The sequence below is a fragment of the Nematolebias whitei genome, chromosome 1 (genome assembly GCF_014905685.2).
Source record: "Nematolebias whitei isolate Nwh7 chromosome 1, NemWhi1, whole genome shotgun sequence".
NCBI classification, from domain to species: domain Eukaryota; kingdom Metazoa; phylum Chordata; class Actinopteri; order Cyprinodontiformes; family Rivulidae; genus Nematolebias; species Nematolebias whitei.
Window position 1 is genome coordinate 23,195,052 of NC_056498.1, and position 20,321 is coordinate 23,215,372.

General features: G+C 41.2%; 2 protein-coding genes across 2 annotated transcripts; one reads left to right on the forward strand and one right to left on the reverse strand.

The window, feature by feature from the left end:
• Nucleotides 1–258: 258 nt before the first annotated feature.
• gmpr2 (guanosine monophosphate reductase 2) lies at nt 259–14,786 on the forward strand. The gene is made up of 10 exons (XM_037683222.1): nt 259–326; nt 689–844; nt 4,939–5,058; nt 6,779–6,862; nt 6,957–7,130; nt 7,233–7,314; nt 9,454–9,560; nt 9,748–9,790; nt 9,886–10,045; nt 14,352–14,786. Exons 2-10 carry the CDS (start codon nt 758–760, stop codon nt 14,539–14,541), a joined length of 1,047 nt encoding a protein of 348 aa, XP_037539150.1. The 5' UTR covers nt 259–326; nt 689–757; the 3' UTR covers nt 14,542–14,786.
• A 747-nt stretch (nt 14,787–15,533) lies between these two features.
• Nucleotides 15,534–18,094, reverse strand: si:dkey-183c6.9 (tripartite motif-containing protein 16). The gene is made up of 2 exons (XM_037679961.1): nt 16,726–18,094; nt 15,534–15,538 (listed from the first exon to the last, which is right to left on the reverse strand). Exons 1-2 carry the CDS (start codon nt 18,092–18,094, stop codon nt 15,534–15,536), a joined length of 1,374 nt encoding a protein of 457 aa, XP_037535889.1.
• Nucleotides 18,095–20,321: the final 2,227 nt, after the last annotated feature.

A 20,321-nucleotide genomic window follows, 5' to 3' on the forward strand; every position in this document is an offset into this window, starting at 1 on the left:
TGTTTACTTGATTCAAAATCAAACACAACCCTGAAATTAACTAAACGCGTCAAAAACTCACGTAGAAAACCTCTTTAACAAAAGAAAACCGAGATATGTTAACTAAAGAGCCTCAAATAAACTTTATGACATCTGCGCGACGTAACGTAAAGCGAAGCTCGTGTTTTGTAGTTTTTTTGTGCTTGTCGCCTTTGAGCTGACGTTCTGAAAAGACTACAAGCTGTCTGTCAGTTGGTGTCCGCCGTCCTAAAACGTCCCGCGCATAGAGGAAAAGGAAGTGGAGGAAGCATTGCGCGTTTTACCCATCGTACTTTTCTTTTCTTACGGTAAATGCCTTGTCGTTTGTTGTGTGAACGTTAGCTTATGTTTATATACGCGTATTTTAGCCTCAATAAAGTAGAATTAAGTGTTACTCTAATTTAACCTTGAATTTTGACCAGGTCTGAAGGAGGAACGCTGCTAATGACGTGTAATTCAAGCTAGTTAGATTTTAACGTGTATGTTTATTTATTGTTTGTTTATTGGTATTGAATTTTTCTCTGCTCTTTGGGATTATTTCAAACTCACATTTTACATGATAAAACTGCGGTTAGATTTAGGTCTGTGTACATTTTACCAAGGGAAATTGTCAGAGAAGAAATGTGTAAGCAACCATCTTGACCTGACCTCTGACCTCTGTCTCTTCCAGAGCCTCCTTCAGGGAACAGCTGCTTCAGGCCACTCTGGTTATTTTTCTGTTACATCCTGTTTTCCCAAAATGCCTCGCATTGAGAACGACATCAAGCTGGACTTCAAGGATGTGCTTCTTCGACCAAAGAGGAGCACGCTCAAGTCCAGGAGTGAGGTGGGTCATCCAGCTGTATGAACCAGATGTGCAGAAGTTTTCATTTCACAGAGTTTTTATACATGGGACGGAAACACGCACACCTGTATCCATGCGTTAAAGCTTCAAACTGTTTGTTACAGTGGAGGCACACGAGGACAACTGCTTAGTTAAAGATTAATAAGATGTTTTTTTTCTTTCAGTTAATCAAACATTGAGACGTTTGGAGATTACTGTACAGCAGAATGAAATCAGTACATTAGAACAGCTTCTTTTCTTGTGATAACTAAAATGATCTCAAATTCAATACTAAATTAAAGGTTCTTTGAAGAAATGCACAATCTCATGCGCAGGATCTGTTATCGCTCAGACTTTGTGTTGAGGATGACTCTCGGCTACTACCACACCCATTTTTAGCTCAATATCTGTAAAATTGTCTGAGTTGCAGCCGTTGTTGTTTGGTGAGGTCACTTATCTGTGGCGACCATCTTTAAGGGTATTGACTCCAAAAGTTAATCAAGTGTAGATTTACTTTCTGAGACTTTCATTAATATCATTCCCGTGGTTCATGAGATATTGTGCTAACAGACAGACACAAACACAAACATTATCGCCACTTCACCTTTGGTGGCAGCCAAATATAACATTTCTTCATAAAAAAATCACCAACTGTGGCAATGATTCAAGCTGAAAGGTCTCATCAGTAAAACATCCATCACTGATCAACACGTTACTGTTCCAGATGTTCCCAAGACTGTTTAGATTCCACCAGTTTGAGTTTGTACAAACCAGATCTCACTGTGAGTGAGTTTTTTACCTTTTTATTACAAAACATAAAACAAGATTTCACTTTATGTTGTCTTTAATTTTATTCAGTTTGTTTACTTTTTGAATCGGAGAGATAGTTTATTTATTTATATGTACCGTAGTAGTTATCGTATATATATATCTATAGAGTTGTAGTTATATAGATAGTTTACATATTTTAAAGTGGGTTTTAGTGGAAAGTTATAAATTATTAATATATGAACAAACTTAGTTTAAAAAAAGCAGAGTTTTATCCTGACTGAACTGACGAGCTAACGGCTAGTCCTAGCGTAGCAAGACCCAAGTGGATTGGTCCCATCTTAAAACTACTCCAACCTCTAAGATTTCACTGTGGTTCATGTGAGTTGTATTTTAGAAACTTTCACCTGCAAATACAACTAGAAAATTTGCATTTCCTGCGAAAATTCAGTGTAAATGCTTATTGCTGAAGAACCTGCTGAAAAACAGCTGAAATTAGCTAAAAACTTGCTGAAATGTAGCTGAAAAAGAAGAACAAGCCTAAGTTGGCAGAAGAAAGCAGAGGTGGAAATTAGCTTAAAAAAGCGGAAATTTCCCCAAAACAGTTGAATAGTAGCTAAAGAAATCTAGAAAGAAGCTTAAATTTCCAAAAGGAAATGAGCTTAATTGTTCCCACTAAGGCTGAAAGAGGCAGAAATTAGCACACTAAAGTTGAAATTATCTGCAAAAAGCTGACATTTGCCAAAAACAGCTGAATAGTAGCTAAAACAAGCAGAAAGAAGCCTAAATTAGTAGAAGGAAGTGGGTAGAGCATGATTTTGCTGAATTAGGCTGAAAAAAGTTGAATTGATTGCAAAAAATTTAGAATTAGCTGAATTTAGCATAAAAACAGCCAAATAGTAGCTGAAATACCAGAAATAGCTGAATTTAGCAGAAATCAGCTGAAATGAGCATAACAAAATGGAATTAGCAGAAATAAGTTACAAGAAGCATAAAAATGTTGGACTTAGCAGAATAAAGCTGAAAGGAAACTGTTAAAAAAAAACAGCTGAAAGTATCTAATTTTTTGTTTTAAATTTTGCACAAGGAAGCTGAAAGAAGCTTAGCCGGATCAAAATGTGAAAGTAGTAGTAAAAGCAACAGCAGCTAGTTGCAGCATTGTACTGCCTGAGACACCTCCTGCATAATGTTCCTGCTGGAATAAGTCAGAGATTCTTTATTGTCATTCCACCACATGTGGTACATGTGGTGGAATGAGATTATGTACACAAGGTCCCAGTTACACCCAACAATAAAATGCAAAAGAAAAACAGTAATAAGATCTAAGATATGAACTAAGAAAAACATCAGCTAAATATACACTAAGCATTAGTAGCATAAGAACATTACATAGAACAGCAGCACGAACATGAGTCTGTGTGAGCAGATGAGCACGCATGAACACATCAACATTGAAACAGATCAGCAGCAACATGAAACAGATCAGCAGCAACATGATATGGTTTTTCACAGTGATTATTCTAGTTAGAGATTCATGAGTCTAACAGCCTCAGGGTAGAAGCTGTTCCTCAGTCTACTCAGTTCTACACTTAATGCTCCTCAACCTCCTTCCTGAGGGGAGCGGGGCAAAAAGTGTGTGTGCTGGGTGAGTGGGGTCCTTCATGATGCAGGTGGCCCTCTTCCTGCATCTTGAGGTGTAGATGTCTGTGATGGTGGGGAGGCTGACTCCAACAGTCTTCTGTGCAGCCTTCACCACTCTCTGCAAAGCTTTTCTTTCTGCAGCTGTGCAGCCTCCATGCCACACGTTGATGCTGGAGCACAGGATGCTCTCCACTGCACACCTGTAGAAGGAGGTGAAGACTGAGCTTCCCAGTCCAGCTCATCTCAGCCGTCTGAGGAAGTAGAGTCTCTGATGAGCTTTCTTGATAAGGCTGGTGGTGTTGTTACTCCAGCTGATGTTGTCATTCATGTGTACGCCCAAGTACTTGTAGCTGGAGACCACTTCCACCGCAGATCCTCTTGTGTTCAAAGGAGTGTAGGTGTGTTTGTTCCTTCTGAAGTCCACAATCATCTCCTTTGTCTTCTTCACATTGATGTGAAAGTTATTCTCTTTGCACCAGCTCTCCAGGTGTTCCACCTCTTGCCTGTAGCTGGACTCATCATTGTTTGTGATGCATCCCACCACCGCTGTATCATCTGCAAACTTTACAATGTGACAGCCTGGACGAGTAGGTGCACAATCATACGTGAGCAGAGTAAACAGGAGGGGGCTCAACACACATCCCTGAGGAGAGCCAGTGCTGAGGGTTATGGTGGAGGAGGATAAGTTGTGGATCCTCACTAACTGTGGTCTGTTTGTTAAAAAGTCTAGTACCCAGTTGCAGATGGAGGGGCTTAGTCCTAGTGTGGATAGTTTGTCCATCAGGGTTTGGGGGATCATGGTGTTGAAGGCGGATGTGAAGTCCACAAAGAGCATACAGACGTAAGAGTTTTTCTGTTCCAGGTGGTTGAGTGCAGTGTGGACCACAGAGGAGATGGCATCCTCCATTGATCGGTTCTCACGTTATGCGTACTGATGAGGGTCCTCGTTGATGTTGATGGTTGTTTTGATGTGAGTCATGACCAGTTTTTCGAAGCATTTAGCGACTATCGGGGTGAGGGCCACTGGCCGATAGTCATTCAAACCAGTCACTGTAGAGCTCTTTGGGACTGGGATGATGGTGGCAGTCTTCAGGCAGGTGGGAACTGTCTCCAGGGTAAGTGAGGTGTTAAAGATGTCTGCCAGCACTTCACAGAGCTGATCGGCACATTCCTTCAACACTTTTCCGGGGATGTTGTCTGGCCGGTTGCCTTGTGCGGATTAATCCTCCTGAAGGTACTCCTTACTTCGGCTGAGGTCACGCTGAGATGCTCTTCATCCGGTGGTGAGGTGAGTCTGGTGCTGGGTGGTCTGTTCGGGTCTTCAAAAACGTGCATAGAACTTGTTGAGGGCATCAGGAATAACTGTGTAATGCAACACTGAGAGCAGTGGAAAAGGTTTATGGTATAATGTTCCATGAACTGCTGTGACTTCTTTTAGATCAGAGTTGTTCTAAAACGGCTAATCTCCCAAATTAGCTGTTAGCTTGTCAATCTAGTCAGAATTAAACTCTTTCCAAGCTGAGGTCATTCAAACAGCCATCTACAACAGGTAAGATATTAAATGTGTATAATCTTTCCACAGAACTTCACTTTAAAAGATGTTTTACTTGTATTGTGACAATAAATGTATTAATTCCGATGGAACAAATCAGTAAACACTATGGTCTTGTCGTGGTTGTCTTCCTCAGGTGGACCTGATGAGGAGCTTCACCTTCAGGAACTCAAAGGGCAGCTATAGAGGCATTCCCATCATTGCTGCCAACATGGACACTGTGGGGACCTTTGAGATGGCTCTGGCTCTGCACCAGGTAGAAACGCTTATAATAGTGTGAACGTTTATGAAGCGTTCACACTATTGTGATCCATTTCTCTTCTGTACGTTTTTCTGCATCTTTTCTCCTGCCACAATTTTTGAGCTATTTCAATCAATCATAAATCAAAACGTTCAGCTCTTTCAGGACAATCCTGCTATGACTTTTGGTATTGGTGCAACTTTAGCTTTTTGAAATATTTTAGCCTTTTCTGTCATTTTTTTTTCATAGAAAATGCATTGAGCTCATTTTCCATCCTTCAAATCTTTAGATCTGTTTAAAACCTTTTTCTGCTCCTTTCACATTTTGTTCTGCTTCAGCTTCTTTCAGCTTCCTTCTCCAAATTTAATCTTTTTTCAGCTACTTTCAGCTGTTTTTTCAACTGTTTTGTGCTGCTTTCAGCTTCTTTGTGCTAACTAAAACATTTGTGTGATTCTTCTAACTTCTTTCTGCTAATTTCAGCTTATGTTCCTTTCAGCTTATTTCTGCTAGTTTCAGCTTTTTCTGCTATACCATCTACTGTATTGCTGTTTTTATGCTAATTTTAGCTTTTTCAGCTCAGTCCACATTTTTTGCACTCATTCCAGCTTTTTCCAGCCTGATTAAAATGTGCTTCCTTCTGCTAATTTAAGCTCAATGAGACTAACCTGTTTAAAGAAAGGTTGAATTGAATTAAGCTTCTTTCTGCCTTTTTAGCTACTTTTCAGTTTTTTATACTAATTTCTGTGTTTTAAGATCATTTCCACTTTTCTGTACTCATTTCTGCTTCTTTCAGCCTAATTGTGCACAATTGTGCTCTCTCAAATTCCTTCTGGTAATTTCAGCTTCTTTTCTGCCTTTTAAACTTTTTTTTGTGTTTGTGTGTGTGTGGTTTTTTTATTTTTATGAATTTCAACTTTTTTCTGATAATTTCCACGTTTTTGTGCTCATTTCTTCTTCTTTCAGCTAATTGGACAAACACATTCTTTCTGCTTCTACTTAAGCTTGTTCTACATTTTCAGTTAACTTTTTTTTGTTTTGTTTTTAGCATTTTTTTAGCTAATTTCTACTGTTTTCATATAAGTTCTATTTTTTGTGCTAATTTCTGCTACTTTGAACCTAATTAACTTCTTTCTGCTAATTTCATCTTGTTATTTTCCTTTCAGTTTACTTCTAGTTTCAGCCTTTCCTGCTATTTCAGCTGCTATTTAGCTGTTTTGGTGTTAAATGCAGCTTTTTCAGCTAATTCCAAATTGTTTTAGCTCATTTCAGTTCCTTCCACTTCCTTCTTGTAGTTTAAGCTTCTTTCTACCTTTTCAGCTACTTTTCATCTCTCTTTTTTTGTAATTTCAGCTTTTTTTTAGCTAATTTCCTAATTTTTGTGCTTTTTTTCCTTATTATTTAAGCCTAATTTAGCAAATATGTGTTTATACTGCTTTCTTCTGCTAACTTAGACATTTTCTCCCATTTCAGCTACATTTCAGCATGTTTTTAGCTAATTTCGGCTGTTTTTCAGCAGGTTCTTCAGCAATAAGCATTCACTTATTTTTTGCAGGAAATGCTGCAGTTTGTCTAGATTATATCTGTTTTTCATTTTACACACATCATCACATGTAAGGTTTTAGAGTGAAAATGATTGAATCAGATTTCATTTAACAAATGCTTCCATCTTTTATGGAGCTGGTAACTGTTACTGCATAGATAAGACAATGTTGTGTTGTTTTGTCCTTTCTACCAGTTTACTCTCTTCACTGCAGTCCACAAACATTACTCCATAGATGATTGGTTGGAGTTTGCAACAAAGCATCCTGAATGCCTGGAGGTACTTCAACTTATTATCCAGTTTCACCTTTTTAACAGTTTAGCCTCTTTGGTTTTACGATAGTGGACTCCCTCTTCTGCGTTTCGCTCACCAGAGTGTAGCCGTCAGCACGGGGACCGGAAACGGAGACTTTGAGAAGCTATCAGCTGTCCTGGAGACGGTGCCGCAGCTCAAGTACGTCTGCGTCGACGTGGCCAACGGCTACTCCGAACACTTTGTTCACTTTGTCAAAGACGTGCGGCAGAAGTTTCCGTCCCACACTATAATGGTCAGTGAATGAAGATCTGGAAAGGCACGCAAATCAAAGCGTCGTGGACTAAAACAAAACAAGGACTGGAAATAAATAAAAACACTGTTTTCTGTTGCTCAGGCAGGAAACGTGGTGACAGGAGAAATGGTGGAAGAGCTGATCCTCGCTGGTGCTGACATCATCAAAGTGGGCATCGGACCAGGTGATCACAGCCTCATGATTTTACCTCATTCCAGGGATCTTGCTCATAACATTCCCACAATACTGAGTCATTTATTTCGTAGATTATATACTTGTCTTGTCTACACTAGCACATTAACTTGATGTGGTTTTTAAAATTATTATCTAGGAACATCTGGAATGTATGAAACTTCATTTAAATCAAATTATTGTGAGAAAAAATAATTACAAGTAGAAAATCATTTAAGACAGCTTCCCAGGAGTACACATTACAGCAAACTCACCCCAAGGTCAGACCATGCAATGCTCAGACAAAGTGCAAATGTCTTAGTGCTCCATGCTTCTCCTAAAGGCCTCATTTAGAAGGTTAAATTCATGACACGACAGTTAGACAAGTTTGGTTAAAGGTTGCATGGAACAAGCCTGTTTTTCTCCAAAAACAAAATGGCAGCACAACTTTTGTTTACAAAGTTCTGAACAATGTCCATTGAACAAAGGAGGCCAAAGGAGACCGTCAGTCCTCAATGACTATAGACCTGCTGCCCTGACATCCCACATCATGAAGGTCCTAGAGAGACTTCTGTTGACCCACCTGACTAGACAAACAAGCACATATCAGGACCCACTGCAGTTTGCTTATTAGCATGGACTTGGAGTTGAAGATGCCATCATACACCTGCTTCAGCAAACTCACTGTCATCTAGAAAAGGCAGACCACACTGTGAGAGTCATGTTCTTTGATTTCTCCAGTGCATTTAACACAATCCAGCCTGATTTGCTTTGTCAGAAACTTCAGAAGACTCAGGTGAAGGCCTCAACAATCACCTGGATCAAAGACTACCTGACAAACAGACCACAGTTTGTGAGACTGAAGGGTTGTGTGTCCAACCAGGTGGTCGGTAGCTCAGGAGCACCACAGGGGACTGTACTCTCACCATTCCTTTTCACTCTGTACACCTCAGATTTCTAGTACAAAACAGACTCCTGTAATCTGCAGAAATATTCAGATGACTCTTCAGTGGTCGGGTGTATCAGAGATGGACAAGAAGCTGAGGACAGGGAACTGGTGGACCGCTTTGTGGCATGGTGTGGAAACAACTATCTCATCATGAATGTGAACAAAACAAAGGAGATGATTGTAGATTTCAGGAGAAACAGGAACAGGTCCAACTCTGTTTCCATCATGGGAGAAGAAGTGGAGGTGGTGAAGTATAAATACCTTGGAGTTCACCTGGACAACAGACTGGACTGGAAATGCAACAGTGAAGCGTCTACAAGAAGGAACAGAGCAGACTGTACTTCTTGAGGAAGCTGAAGTCATTCAGTGTTTGCAGCAAGATGCTGCATATCTTCTATAAGTCTGTTGTAGAGAGTGCTGTCTCTTCTGCCATCATCTGCTGGGGTAGCAGCACCAGAGCAAGTGACTTAAAAAAGATCAACAAGCTCATAAAGAAGACTGGCTCAGTTCTGGGGACTCCTCTAGAACCTCTGGAGATGATTGTACAAAGAAGGATTCTTCATAAAATGAAGAACATTATAGACAACCCTCAGCATCCTCTTCATCTCAGCTTGTAGTATCTTCAAAGGATAGAAAGGCATATCGCCTTTGGACTTTCTCCAAGTACAGTCCATTTACCACCCACCCCACCCCAAAAATAAAAAAACACTCTGTATAAACAGACAAAAATCATGGGTGAGAGGAGCGCCCCGCCATGGGAAGTTATCTAGGGGAAACACTGATTCTCGAGTCAAACTTGAGGACGTCTGTCCATCAGCTGAAGCTCGGATCACACTAGGTCATGCAACAGGACAATGATCCTAAGCACGGCAGAAAGTCTTCAACAGAACGACTGAAAAAGAAAAGAATCAACGTGCTGCAACCGTCCAGTCCAAGTCCAGACCTCAGCCTGATGGAGACGCTGCGCCGGGACCTGAATAGAGCTGTGCAGAAACAAATGTCTGCTTCAATGAGCTGAAGCAATGATGTAAAGTGGAGTGGGCCCAAATGTCTCAACCACTGAATGTTCCTGGGTATCCCATGGCCATTTATTACACGAGGAAGATGAATCAGTCTCCAGGTGATGCTTTCAGCTGCTGTTGACTGTTTGCCTGCAGATTTTCAGACTCATCCCTTGTCTCTTCTGGTGTCTCTTCCCTTCAGGCTCTGTGTGCACGACCCGCAAGAAGACTGGGGTTGGTTACCCTCAGCTCAGCGCTGTCATCGAGTGTGCGGACGCAGCCCACGGCTTGGGCGGCCACATTATCTCTGTGAGTCTCCTAAACCAGCACAGACAGTACAGAACTTCTGTACTCACTATAGAACTATGCAATATAGAACTTCTACACATGCCGAGTCGTTTTTAGAAGATTTTAATTGGTTAGAGGTCGTTGACCTTTATTTGGTTAGACTTACAGCATTGTGGTTTGTTTTCTTCTCTCGACTTTTATCCCACAGGATGGGGGATGTACCTGTCCAGGAGACGTCTCAAAAGCATTTGGTGAGTTTTTAGTATTCCCATAATCCATCTGAATTCTAATCACTTTCGGGATTAATTTTTAAAAAGACTGTCACTACTTCCTGTGCGACTCCCAGGTGCCGGAGCGGACTTTGTGATGCTGGGTGGGATGCTGGCCGGCCACTCGGAGAGCAGCGGGGAGGTCATCGAGAAAAACGGGACAAAGTACAAGCTGTTTTATGGAATGAGCTCCGACACGGCGATGAAAAAGCATGCAGGAGGCGTAGCTGAATACAGGTCCGCCTCTGTTTTCTTCTTCTTTGTTGCTTTCACTTGTTCATGTTAGGAGGCTCACCCTATCCCTAACACACGTGACAACTGCACTCTGAAGGTCCTCCCTCACTACATCCATGATCCTCCACTGTGGTCTATTTTTCTCCACCCTGTTAGCTCCATATTCAACATCCTTTGTCCAACATATCAACTATTCCTCTGCTCATATCAAAACCATCTCAGCCTCTAACTTTTGTCTCCAGCTTACCTCAGTCCGAGCTGTCAATCTGCTGTCCATTTTTTTTTTTTCACTTCCAATGAAAACTTTTTGTCCTAATTTCTCTACCTTCAGTACCTCTGCTCCTGACAGCTTCACAGTTACACCCGTCTCCCTCCTATTGACACACGGATCCTGTCTTACTTCTACTGGCTTTCATTCCTCTTCTCCACAGCATGTCTCTACCTCTACCCCACTTTCACTACAGATCACATTGTCATCTGCAAACGTCACACATGTAGTTTGATTACCAGTTTTAGGGTGTACCAGCGTTTTAAAAAGTCACAGGGTCAAAACCCAACATACACTTCCTGTGATTTAAATAAACTGCAGTAATTTCTGGACTATTGAGCGCACCCAGTACATTGAAACAATAATAATGTTGTACATATATAGGCCACACTTGTGTATAAGCTGCAGGTGTCCATTGATTTGATTAAATACATACCGGTAACATACACAAATATGTACATTAATTATTTTATTTTTTTCTGAATAGTGCCGGTAACACGGCTGGTTAAAAAAAATAAAATACAGTAACCTACCAGGAAGTCATTGATAGCCATCTTCATCTTCCTCCTGCAGAGGATGTTTTTAAATGCTCCTCTGTCAGCATCCACTGGAGCAGAAGTTGCTCTTTACATTCCGCCAATTTTGCTAAATGATTTCTCGCCACCAGTCATCCAGGCCTCCCACCGAGCTTCGAGTGTCACGTTAATACACGATTCACACTGATATCGAGTGGCTGTGAATAATTTGTTGTGCTCCCAGGGAGGGGCACAAGTCCCCCCTCCTCGTTCTCTTCTCCACTCCTCGTTTCATTGGTCCACTGTGACCTGTTTGGTCATTTAATCGGTCAGATTTATTTTTACCTTTATTTATACATGTAGTCTCATTGAGTCACGAGGACCCACCCCCCCAGGAGTGGTGTGTATTGGGCAGCTATGTGAGTGCCGGGGTGTGACAAGGCTAAATGTTTTAGGGGCAGGAAGCTCATTAGCCCGTCAAAAAAAACAAAAATCTATAAATTAGCCGCAGCGTTGTGTAAGCCACGGGGTTCCAAGCCTGTGAAAAAAGTAGCGGCGTATAGTCCAGAAATTACAGTACTTGCTTGTTGGACTTGGTTTGTTTGTTTGATTTTAGTTTTTTCCCAGTCACATGGTATGCCTAGCAGCCCATTTCCTCTTCTACTAACATTAATTTATCTTTACTTGTACTTTACAAAGAGCCGAACAATGAATGTACGGGGACAACTTTTTTTTAGAATTTTACATAAACTAAGTCCCTTGTTTATTGCAGGGGTTACGTTCCAGACCTTGCCCCCACCACCACCGGAACACCCCCCCCCCCCCCCCCCCCCTTTCATGTGCGCCATGTGCAATAAGTGAACATGAAGTAGGGACGTTGTATTTATTTTAGTATTAATATATATTTTTAGGTTTTATAAACCCTTCTCACACTCATGTGATGTTCTAAACTCTTAAACCTACATCATTTTAACAACATACGTGTATGTACTGTACAGTAAACATTTTATTCACCAGCTCTGCAGACCAGCAGCTCTGTTCCAGTCCAGCTCAGTTCTGGTCCGGTAGACCTACCCTGCCAGTTCTGCTTCTGTTCTGGTCGGCTCTCTGCAGCCCTTGAGCACTGAAATGCTTTTGGAGGGAGCCAGACCTTCGGCTGGCCTGTGTAATACCGATCTAGCCCAAATCCAAAAGAAAAACATCCCATTGGGCTCTGGAGAGAACGCCGGACATCCAGGTGGTGCTTCCCCACTTGGAAGTCCTCGTGGGCCAATAAGCAGCTCTCAGATTGACCAATGAGTCTGGAGCTCCGGTTCTAGTCCGGTTCCTGTTGGGTACCGTATTTTCCGGCGTATAAGTCGCATCAGTCAGAAAAAGCATCATGGAGAGGAAAAAAAAACATATATAAGTCGCTTCTTGCGTTTATTATGCTTCACCGTTGATCCGTCGCATTTATTATGCGTCACCACTGACCCCATGTCATGCCAAAAATCAATTGGCGGCTGCGGGAGCGCGCACAGGACTTACTGTTGTAGTTCCTCGAAATTTAACAAGAATAACACTTAAAAACAATTTTTTGTTTTCGACATTACAGCAAAGGTGTGTCTCAGTTGAACTTTTCCTTAATAAATGCACTTTAATGGTCAACGTTTGGTTTGGGGTGGGGGTGCAGCACGGGTAGCAGTACAGGAACAACATACTGTATTTTTCAGCCTATAAATCTCAGTTTTTTGCATAATTTACATGCCCTGCGACTTATAGGCCGAAGTGACATATTTATGGATTTTTTTCCCCATATTTAGAAGCCATTTTTTGGTTGAGATATGACCGTTTTTTGTCTGACTGAAAAAATATTTTGGGCAGTACCACTTTCAGCCACTTGATAGAAGCAGAGTCCTGCCATGGCTTCCCCACCTTGGTTCTGCTCCCTGCTTGGACTGACCGTCAATCCATCTGCACGGCTCCTGCGAAATGCAGCTAATTTGACCATTAAAGTGCATTTATTAAGCAAATGTTAGATTGATACACACATTTAATATAATTTTGAGCAAACAAATAATTATTTTTAAGTGTTAAGCTTGTTAAATTCTTGTTAAAGTCCTCCCGTACACGCTCCTGCAGCTGCCATTCGGCAGCCCTCCATTTTTGGCACACCCACATTTCCGGGTTGTCAGCAGTGACACGTAACAAATGCGACGCGTCAGCGATGACGCATAGTAGATACGACGTATACAGCGAAGCAAGATATTTATGGATTTTTCCACTTTATTAGATAAATATGGACTGATGCGACTTATCAGGCGGAGCGACGTGTACGGCAAAAAATACGGTATTTGCCTACCGGTAGTTGTCAAAAGAGGGCCCTCTCGTGCCTCTAGCAGCTGCAAATGGTAATGTTTACTCTGGTTCATATCAGTAAGAATGAACATTTAAAACAATTCTGTTTATGAATATGGAAAAAAAATGTATATAAGTCGCTTCAGTGTATAAGTCACAGGACTGGCAAAGCTATGAAAAAACTGCGACTTATACGTCGGAAAATACGGTACCTTGCCGCTCTCTGCATCTGCTGGGCGACAAAGTCACTACGGATAAGGACCGAATGTTTTCGGATCAGATCGGAACTTTCCTTCAAGTATTTCATACATAGCAGAGGGCAACGGGGCTTCTGGGCAGGGCACTGTTGACTTCTGGGAAATATAGTTTTTAAGAGTGGCAAGACAGTGTAGGCTTATTGAGAGAAAACTACAAAATGGCGGTGCATGTCCGAAGTATTTTTTTGTTAACATTTTACTGTACAGTATCCAGTACTGTCCCAGTCATGTGAGTAATATTAAAGTTGGCAATTGTGTGTCGTGTACAATTGTTTTTTTTCTCGTGTCCAATCTTACTTTGAAAATCCGCAAAAGAGCGAGTCCACGAAAGTCGAACCGCGAAGTAGTGAGGGACTAGTCTGTCTACGCTTATGCGTGCATGTGTTATTATTACAAATCTCCTGTGTTTTCGCTGATGCTGTATAGAATTTACATACTACATTTATTCTCAATACTTGTGATTAAATTTAAGCTACAACCTTAACTTTAAATTACAACATAACTAAAAATATTTTCAGTAAAACTGCTCATCACAACAACATTTCAAATCTGTCCTGGATGCAGGAAAGAGTGGACTCGTTTTTAAACAGAGTCACTATTAAACATGTTCATTTGTGTTTTTTACTCTTCTTATTTATATTTGTGCATTAGAATTAAAATATGTATGCACAAATGTTTTATTTAGCACTGTTATACTATTATACGTTAAAATAACCATTGTTAAGTGAGATGTGATGTATTTTCAGGAGTAACGGTAGTACTTTAATTTTTGTTTTAGTACTATAATATCATAACTGTGGTATTTTTGCTCAAAGTGATAAAACCATCTGAATCTCGTGTGCACCTCCTGCCTGACCTGTCTGTCAACCCGTCCATCGCACTGGAGCCATTTTTCACGACATAACATTCATGCTTTGTGTTTCTGCTTGCAGAGCATCCGAGGGGAAGACGGTGGAAGTTCTCTACAAAGGCCCGGTGAGCGAAACGATACGAGACATCCTGGGGGGGGTCCGCTCCACCTGCACCTACGTCGGCGCAGGGAAGCTGAAGGAGCTGAGCCGCAGGACGACTTTCATCAGAGTCACCCAGCAGCTCAACACCGTCTTTGGCAACGACAGTTGAGCATCTGCTACTTCCTGCCTCCCACGCACTGAGATTACATGATTGATATATTTACTTAAAATACTCCGTTTTATTCCTGCGTTTAGTTCAGGTTCACAGTATTTCTCACAAACACATTCCTTTTAGACCTAATAAAAATCCAGAAAGTGTTCCAGGATCACGGTTTTAATCCGAGTTAGAGCTTTAATCGTCTGCTGTTTGATCGTTCCAAAGGTGTTGCTTTTATTTATGCAAGTTTGACTCGGTTTATGATCTGTGGAAACAAGTTACTGTGTGCACCATGGCACGGGTTTACTTTAAACCTTTGTGCACAACTTATAAATTTATAGCAGTGTGTCTTAAATAATCTATAAGTCTTAAATATTTTATGCAGTTGTGGCAGAAACTTAAAAATCTGACCTATTTTTTTAGAAAGTCATCATTCCATCATCCACGTTTTGCACTTAAATTCCTTTTAGTCAAAAGGTTTTAATCAGATTAAGTTTATAAATTAGTTTACTGATGACAATCGTTCTTGAATGTACAAGTATTTGGAGCACTGACATTACATTTTAATGAAGTGTTGAATTAAAAGCTGAAGTGCTTTAAGGATATATTGATGGTTCAGGATCAGTATCCAAATTTCTTCAAGTTCTCGTTTTTCTGTCGTAGGAGCACAAGCGGTCACTGTCTGAAATTACCTCTAGAACGTATTTAATTCAATATATTAAATTATCATTTCAAGCTGTTCTCTTGTTCTATAGTGCATTTTACTGTGAAGCTTTGAGAAAAAGTTTCTTTGTTGCCAAAACCTTAAAATACAAGTTTGTCATTTCATGTTGACTCAATAAAACATTCCATAACTTAACCTTTTTCTGGCTTTATTGTTGATTGATTACATTGTTTCTGTGAAATAAAACTTTACATGCACTCACAACAAGTAGATGGAGACAAACTCAATAAATTGACACAAACTGGAAATATAATTTTTTTAATCACTTTTTGTTAGATTTTCATTCTGAACGCACAAAGAACGGGGCAGCACGGTGGCGCAACTGGTAGAGCTGCTGCCTCTCAGCGAGCAGGTCCCTGGTTCAAACCCCGGTCCAGGGGCCTTTCTGGGTGGAGTTTGCATGTTCTCTCCGTGCATGCGTGGGTTTTCTCCGGGTACTCCGGTTTCCTCCCACAGTCCAAAAACATGCATGTTAGGCTGATTGGTAACTCTAAATTGTCCTTAGGTGTGAGTGAGAGAGTGAATGGTTGTTTGTCTCGTTTGTCTCTGTGTGGCCCTGTGATGGACTTGCGACCCGTCCAGGGTGTACCCCGCCCCTCGCACAGTGATTGCTGGACATGGGCACCAGCGACCCCCGTGACCCAAAATGGAATAAACGGGTAAAGAAAATGGATGGATGGATGGACGCACAAAGAACAAAAAAAAAAAAAACTCCCACACTGGATCGGTTACACATACACAAATGAACTACCGGTAGGAAATGACAAGTTTTCCACATTGAAACATAAAAGGCTGTCAAGTGTCCCAAAATTTTTAACAACCCTTCAGGATATACTGTGTCTTATTTTTTCTAGATGGATATGATACATCATTTCTCTTATCCAATGTACCGTAAATAATGCTGCGGGTGTGTGTGTGTGTGGGGGGAGGACTTCCATTTGCACCAGTCTTCTGACCAGAAGAGAGCCAAAAGCAATCGCGTCCTTCTCGTACTTGCTGAAGGAAGTGTCCACAGGGACCGCCCCGAACAGCGAGATGAATGGTGATGGATGCAGTTTTGCCACATATCCCAGAAAAGGTGTCCAAAATAGATTGGCAAAATGTCTGCAGTTTGGGACAGGTCCAGAATGTATGCAGGAGTGTACCTTGAGTTTGTTTACAAAGATTGCATGCGGGGTCCAGGTCGGCTTTGATCTTGGAAAACTGAAAATATCATTTGAGGCAAGAAGATAATGTATTAAAAGCTAAGCAGGTACATATAAGTGTTCATCCTCTTTGTGTCATCTTCAAAACAGAACTACATTTGGACTCGATGAAGATAAAAACTAATCCAACCAGTCCTACAAATTACAACATTTCACAAACCACCTCTGTAGAGAACGTGCCACTACGCATTTTTCCACAGCTGGAACAACTTGTATGATAATAAGAACACCGCCTCCCACAAGAGCATTGCCAATCCTGTTGATTACTTTGGATGTTTTCCTTCCACAGCTGCACAAAGGGGACAAGGTCCCAGTTGTTGACACCTGCCTCAATTGTGATGATTTCTTCCCTCTGGTATCGTCCAGTTCGGCTGAAAAAGGACAAGTTGGAGGACACAAAATTCCAAAACACTTCTACTGTTTCAGGTTGTGGTTCCTCATCCAGATCTGTGAGGGATTTAGAGAGAACCGTGAATTTTTCCTGTGACGTGTTCATGCCTGAATTCTGTTTCCTGAAGCCTCCTGAACTGGATGATGGATCAGGACCATGGTCATACTCTGTTGTAACAGAGCTGAGTTTGTTATCTTCACAGGACAGTCCAAAGACAGGTCCATTCTTTGGGTTATTTGAAGATTGCTTATCGCACAGACCGATCATCCAGTCAGACTTGTTGGTGAGATTGATGACCCATCTCTGGTAGTTGGGAGTGGAGAGAGAACTACAGATCAGAAGCGTGGCAGAGCATTGACCCAGCCAGCTATTGTAGAAAACCTTCCTTTTGTCTTCGGAAAGTGACATGGAGGAACTTAAACTCTGTGGTTCAAACATCAGGTCTGAACTAGTAGCCTTGAGCTCCTGGTGGTGTTCAGGGTCAACCAGAATCAACAACGATCCTATCAAGTCAGACGTGTGCTTTGTTATCTTATCACCCTTCTGTCTTATCTCCTGAACTAGCTTGTCACGGTGACTTCCCGGCTCCAACCCTTTCCTCAGATCCACAGCTTTGGCTTTCTCCACATCCTGGTTCACCTGAGAGTACATCTGCAGAAATCTGAAGGTGTCCTTCTCCTTCTGGGCTGCTTCTATGCTGCTCTTGCTGGTTCTGATGGCCACCATACGAGCAGAGACTGAACTTTGGACGCTGGTCAGAGAAACGTCCCGCAGGTTAGTCACAGCCTCAATAAGACGCACACCACTGCGACCCAGCTTCTCTCTTTCACTCTGCTCCCACTTTTCCAGACTCAGGTTCTGGTCATCGGTTTTCTCCTGTAAGACCTGCTGCTCAGCTTTGAGTTTCTCCATGAGCTCTCTGTGGGCGGTGAAGAAGGTCTTCATGTTGTGTATGCGGTGCTGGTCTTCAATGGCACAGGAAACACACACGCAGGTCATGTCATCCAAGCAGTAGTACTCCAGGAGTTTACCATGCTGGGGACATTTTGTGTTCCCATCTATAGCCATGGGCTCAGTCAGAGGGTGAGTCTGCAGCAACACAGGGGTGGTCAGGTGGGCCTGCAGGTGCTGGACGCACATGGAGATCTCACATTTCATGCAGGTCTTCCGTGCTGGTTTCCTGTCCTCCTCTGTACACATGTCACAGAGAATACTACCAGAATCCTTTTGGACGTTTCCAGACATGTTGTCAAAAGCTGGAAGATCCTCAACAGAATGGCTCTTTAGTTGTAAAAAGATGTCGAACCAGTAAGCAACCCTGGTTAGTTATGGTATTTATAAAAGCTTTAAAATAAAAGCAGTCCACGAAATAGCTGATAGAATATTGTCCACAGTTTGTCAGTTTACGAGCTCCGTTTCAAGACAGCAACACTGACTATAGTTTCAGGATTTTTCTTTGTGAGAAGTACACCCACGATCAAACAAGGGTGGAGCTTTCAACTGTTAAGTTTCATTTCCTACTAAACGAAGAAGTAACTGCGGTTGGACTGGAATTTTATCTGTGGCTTTACAAAACTGCTCATAGCAACAAGTATAATTTTTAATGGTGACATTTTTTATTTATTTTATTTAAAAATAATCTAGCTATCTATCATGTATAAAAAATGTAAAGAAATAATAACAAGAAAATTAACATAAAGTTGAAAACTATACTCTTTTGTGACACTCAGTTCTTAACTTTAGCCAAAACTGCTCTACAGAAAGTTTACTGTTGTTTTTAGGAGTGTGCAGTAAATCTGAGACAATGTATTAGATCATAGACTTGTACAAGCATGTTTTATATTTGTTCTTACATATGTGTACTTGTTCCTTTGAACACTCAGTGGTGTATGAAATCATCATCCATCCATCTTCCACTGCCTATCTGTATAGGGTCACAGAGGCAAAAGGTCTAGCACATCGATATTCAACTGGCGGCCCGGGAGCCAAATCAGGACCATGAGTGATCTCAGTTCGGCCCACCAAATGGTCCACGTTTGAATAAATCTAGATTTTAAAGTGTAAAACAACCTTACTTAATGAGAATAAATGCTGGATGTCTGGCCCCTGAGCTCTTGGCTTTCAATAACTGTGCCCCCCTGAGCAATTTAGTTTGATAGCCCTGGTTTAGCAGAGAAACTGTTAAAGAATTTTTGGTAGGAGTACTTTTTTTTGTGTTTCTATAGCTGGCAAGAACATCTTTCCCTCCTGCTTTGAGCCTGAAACACCCACTATCTCAGTCTTTAGGCCATCTCGCTGACTCGCAGTGCCTCCTTGGCGTTGTCATTGTCATCTCCATCAGTTGCCATGAAAAATGATCTTATCTCCATCTGGATGTCAACTCAACGACGGCCATGGATCTTGTCTGTGTGTCTGACTGCAGATGGCTACGTGGGAACGCTCACTGGACTCGGCTGTTGTATAAAAGTCTGTCGAAGACTATTCAATGCTCATTCTGTTCCATGCATATGCATTTTATCCATAGTGTATTTATGTACTGTATTTTTCATACATAAGGTGCACCGGATTATAAGGCGCATTAAGGGAAAAAAGTTTGTTTGGACAGATTTTTGAGTGTTGTGTACTACATAAAATCGGTATGAGGTCAGTAAGCACAACCAGAATTAATACATAAGGTGCACTGTCCATTATTGAGAAAATAAAAGGATTTTATATGTGCCTTAGTCTGAAAAATATGGTATGTAATCTGTCTTGAATGGGTCCTTGCAACTAAAATGTGGGGTAAAAATCTTCTCCTGCCATTGAGTGTGCTTCATTTTGGGTAAACAAAATTAGTGAGCGAGAAAAAGAATGGGTCTTTTGTTCGAAAATTAGTTTTTAAAAGATTTTTGAAGCATTAAACAGAATTGGTTAGTGTGTCCTTCACTGCTCAGAGTCCCTTGTGACTGAACAAACACGACTTTTGTTTCTTGAAAAATAAACTGCCCAGAGTATAATGGTGTCCTTTGTTCTCATAGTTCAACAAGAGTACCGACAACAGTACTGAATACGCCCATCAGTAAAATGTTGGGTAATCAAAGTTCAAATCATGAATCTGGCCAAATCTGCATTCATGCTCATTCATATATACATTTGTCCCTTTTTAAACATCTTCCCTTCACGAGCAATGCAGTTTTGTGCTTTCTATAATTTTTTTTTTTTAAACGCGCAATTACTACACTCCCAACTTTCTGATTCAGAGACTTTACAGTATGACATGTTTCAATATTATTTCTGTCAGTCTGTATGTTCTTGCTCAGTAAGTAGGCAGTTACCTGTTCTTCAAGAATCATCATGCTCCTTTCTTCCCTTTCACCCACCTTCAATGAAAGAGCATATGATTTTGGCCTAAATGGTAGTCCTGATATAATCACATCATTCATGTGTGTGTTTTGTTCCAGATCTGACACTTGCATTTCCAACAAGTTTATCC